This window comes from Ascaphus truei, chromosome 23 (assembly GCF_040206685.1).
Source record: "Ascaphus truei isolate aAscTru1 chromosome 23, aAscTru1.hap1, whole genome shotgun sequence".
NCBI classification, from domain to species: domain Eukaryota; kingdom Metazoa; phylum Chordata; class Amphibia; order Anura; family Ascaphidae; genus Ascaphus; species Ascaphus truei.
Window position 1 is genome coordinate 658,914 of NC_134505.1, and position 3,761 is coordinate 662,674.

The 3,761-nt window shown below is 59.7% G+C and overlaps 1 protein-coding gene across 1 annotated transcript in view; it reads left to right on the top strand.

The window, feature by feature from the left end:
- The window catches only part of CACNB1 (calcium voltage-gated channel auxiliary subunit beta 1), an 8,517-nt gene extending 7,753 nt beyond the window's left edge, over nucleotides 1-764 (top strand). The window contains exon 2 of the mRNA XM_075580155.1: nucleotides 528-764. Coding sequence (XP_075436270.1) covers nucleotides 528-695 — 168 coding nt within the window. The 3' untranslated portion in view covers nucleotides 696-764. The remainder of the gene's footprint in view (nucleotides 1-527) is intronic.
- Nucleotides 765-3,761: the final 2,997 nt, after the last annotated feature.

The window sequence follows — 3,761 nt, forward strand, 5'->3', positions numbered from 1 at the left end:
TATTATTGGAGGGGTATAGGGAAGTATAGAAGGTATTATTGGAGGGGTATAGGGAGGACAGATAGAGAGCTGGGGCAGTTAGTTGATTCCCAAGCAGTCTGATTTATCGCTAATATCTCTCTATTTCTCTTTCTCTCTCCCATCTGCGTTCTCTCTCTCGCGCACTCTCCCGCGCTCTCTCTTCTGCGCTCTCTCCGGCACCCTCTCCCCTTACGCTCTGTCTCCTGCCCACTCTCTCTTTCCCGGGCGCTCTCTCCCCCCGCGATCTTTCTCCCACTCTCCCGCGCTCTCTCTCCCGCCGGCTGCTCTTTCTCTCTCTCTCTCCCGCCCGCTCTCTCTCCCGCTCTCTCTCCCGCTCTCTTTCTCTCTCTCCCGCTCTCTCTCCCGCTCTCTTTCTCTCTCTCCCGCTCTCTCTCCCGCTCTCTTTCTCTCTCTCCCGCGCGCTCTTCTCCCACGCTCTCCCGCCCGCTCTCTTTCTCTCTCTCTCCCGCGCTCTCTCCGGCGCTCTCCCGCCTTCGCGCTCTCAGGCGAAATATGCGAAGAGGAAGAGTCGGTTTAAGCGCTCGGACGGCAGCACGAGCTCGGATACCACGTCAAACAGCTTCGTGCGGCAGGTAAGGGTGATACTCAGCACCGCTGCATGCTGCAGCACACAGTGTGAGAGCGAGAGGAGCCAGCGCGCAGGCCTCAGCTAGGCCCGTGTCCTGGTTACCATGGCAACCACAGCCAGGCAAGCGATGCGTCTGCGTCAGGAGATGGAAGTGACAAGCGGTAATTAACTAACAGAGAGAGGGGGGAGAGAGAGAGAGAGGGGGGGGGAGAGAGAGAGGGGGGGGAGAGAGGGGGGAGGAGGAGAGAGAAGGGGGGAGGGGGGAGAGAGAGAGAGAGAGGGTGGGGGAAGAGAGGGTGGGGAGGGGGAGAGAGGGGAGGAGGAGAGAGAGGGGAGGAGGAGAGGGGGAGAAGAGAGAGAGAGAGGGGAGGGAGAGAGAGAGAGGAGGAGGGAGGAGAGAGAGGGGGGGGAGAGAGAGGGGGGAGGAGGAGAGAGAAGGGGGAGTGGGGAGAGAGAGAGGGTGGGGGGGAGAGAGGGAGTGGGGAGGGGGAGAGAGAGGGAGGAGGGAGGAGAGAGAGGGGGGGAGGGGAAGGGGAGAGAGAGGGGCGGAGAAAGAGGGAGGGAGGGGAGGGGGAAGGGGGAGGAGAGGGGGAGGGGGAAGGGGGAGGAGAGGGGGGAGGGGGAAGGGGGGAGAGAGGGGGAGGGGGAAGGGGAGGGGAGAGAGGGGGAGGGGGAAGGGGAGAGAGAGAGAGAGGGGAGGGGAGAGAGATAGAGAGGGGAAGGGGGGGGAGTACCGGAGGGGGAGAGAGATGGGGGAGGGAAGAGAGGGGGGAGGGAGAGAGAGGGGATAGGGGGAGGGGGAAGATAGATAGGGGAGAGGAGAGAGGGGGGAGGGACAGAGGGGAGGGGGAGGAGGGAGATAGAGAGGGGATAGGGGGAGAGTAGAGGGGGAGGAATAGAGAGGGGGAGGGACAGAGGAGAGGAGGGAGATAGAAAGGGGGTGGGGGAGAGTAGAGGGGGGAGAGAATGGGGGGGAGGGACAGAAGGGAGGGACAGAGGAGAGGGGAGGGACAGAGGAGAGGGGGAGGAGGGAGATAGAGATGGGATAGGGGGAGAGTGAGAGTAGAGGGGTGTGAGAGAGGGGAAGGAGGGGGAAAGGATAGAGAGCGGGGAGGGGGAGGAGGAGGGGGAGAGAGGGGGGAGGAGGAGGGGAGAGAGGGGGGGAGGAGGAGGGGAGAGAGAGGAGGGGAAAGGAGGGAGAGGGGGAGGAGAGGGAGAACGGGGGGAGGGATTGAGGGTGGGGAGGGGGGATGGAGAGAAAGGGGGGGAGAGGGAAAGGAGAGAAAGGGGGAGGAGGGGGAAAGGAGAGAAAGGGGGAGGGAGGGGGAAAGGAGAGAGAAGTGTAAAGGAGAGAGAGGGGGAGGAGAGGGGGAGGAGGGGGAAAGGAGAGAGAGAGGGGTGGGGAGGGACAGGGGAAGGAAGGGGAAGAAGGAGGGGAGAGGGAGAGGGGGGGTGGAGATCGAGGGAGTGGGGACACGTGTCCCTGATACCTGTATATTAGGAGGGGGGTTGAGGTACGTGTCCCGGATGTCTGTGTATTAGTGAGGGGGGTGAGAGGTACGTGTCCCTGATGCCTGTGTATTAGGAGGGGGGTGAGAGGTACGTGTCCCGGATGCCTGTGTATTACGAGGTGGGTTAGAGGTACGTGTCCCTGATGCCTGTGTATAAGGAGGGGGTGAGAGGCACGTGTCCCTGATGCCTGTGTATTAGGAGGGCGTGAGAGGTACTATGTCCCTGATGCCTGTGTATTAGGAGGGGGTGAGAGGTATGTGTCCCTGATGCCTGTGTATTAGGAGGGGGTGAGGTACGTGTCCCTGATGTCTGTGTATTAGGAGGGGGTGAGGTGCGTGTCCCTGATGCCTGTGTATTAGGAGGGGGTGAGAGGTACATGTCCCTGATGCCTGTGTATTAGGAGGGGGGTGAGAGGTATGTGTCCCTGATGCCTGTGTAATTAGGAGTGGGTGAGAGTTACGTGTCCCTGATGTCTGTGTATTAGGAGGGGGGTGAGAGGTACGTGCCCCTGATGTCTGTGTATTAGGAGGGGGTGAGAGGTGCGTGTCCCTGATGCCTGATATTTAGGAGGGGGTGAGAGGTACGTGTCCCTGATGCCTGTGTATTAGGAGGGGGGTGAGAGGTACGTGTCCCTGATGCCTGTGTATTAGGAGGGGGTGAGAGGTACGTGTCCCTGATGCCTGTGTATTAGGAGGGGGTGAGAGGTACGTGTCCCTGATGCCTGTGTATTAGGAGGGGGTGAGGTACGTGTCCCTGATGTCTGTGTATTAGGAGGGGGTGAGAGGTGCGTGTCCCTGATGCCTGTGTATTAGGAGGGGGTGAGAGGCTCGTGTCCCTGATGCTTGTGTATTAGGAGGGGGTGAGAGGTACGTAGTCCTGATGCCCTGTGTATTAGGAGGGGGGTGAGAGGTACGTGTCCCTGATGCCTGTGTATTAGGAGGGGGTGAGAGGTACGTGTCCCTGATGTCTGTGTATAAGGAGGGGGTGAGAGGTACGTGTCCCTGATGCCTGTGTATTAGGAGGGGGTGAGAGGTACGTGTCCCTGATGCTTGTGTATTAGGAGGGGGTGAGAGGTACGTGTCCCTGATGCCTGTGTATTAGGAGGGGGGTGAGAGGTACGTGTCCCTGATGCTTGTGTATTAGGAGGGGTGAGAGGTACGTGTCCCTGATGCCTGTGTATTAGGAGGGGGTGAGAGGTACGTGTCCCTGATGCCTGTGTATTAGGAGGGGGTGAGAGGTACGTGTCCCTGATGCCTGTGTATTAGGAGGGGTGTGAGAGGTACGTGTCCCTGATGTCTGTGTATTAGGAGGGGGTGAGAGGTACGTGTCCCTGATGTCGTGTATTAGGAGGGGTGAGAGGTACGTGTCCCTGATGCCTGTGTATTAGGAGGAGGGGGTGAGAGGTACGTGTCCCTGATGCCTGTGTATTAGGAGGGGGTGAGAGGTGCGTGTCCCTGCTGTCTGTGTATTAGGAGGGGGTGAGGTACGTGTCCCTGATGCCTGTGTATTAGGAGGGGTGAGAGATGCGTGTCCCTAAAGTCTGTGTATTAGGAGGGGGGCGAGAGGCACGTGTCCCTGATGCCTGTGTATTAGGAGGGGGTGAGAGGTACGTGTCCCTGATGCCTGTGTATTAGGAGAA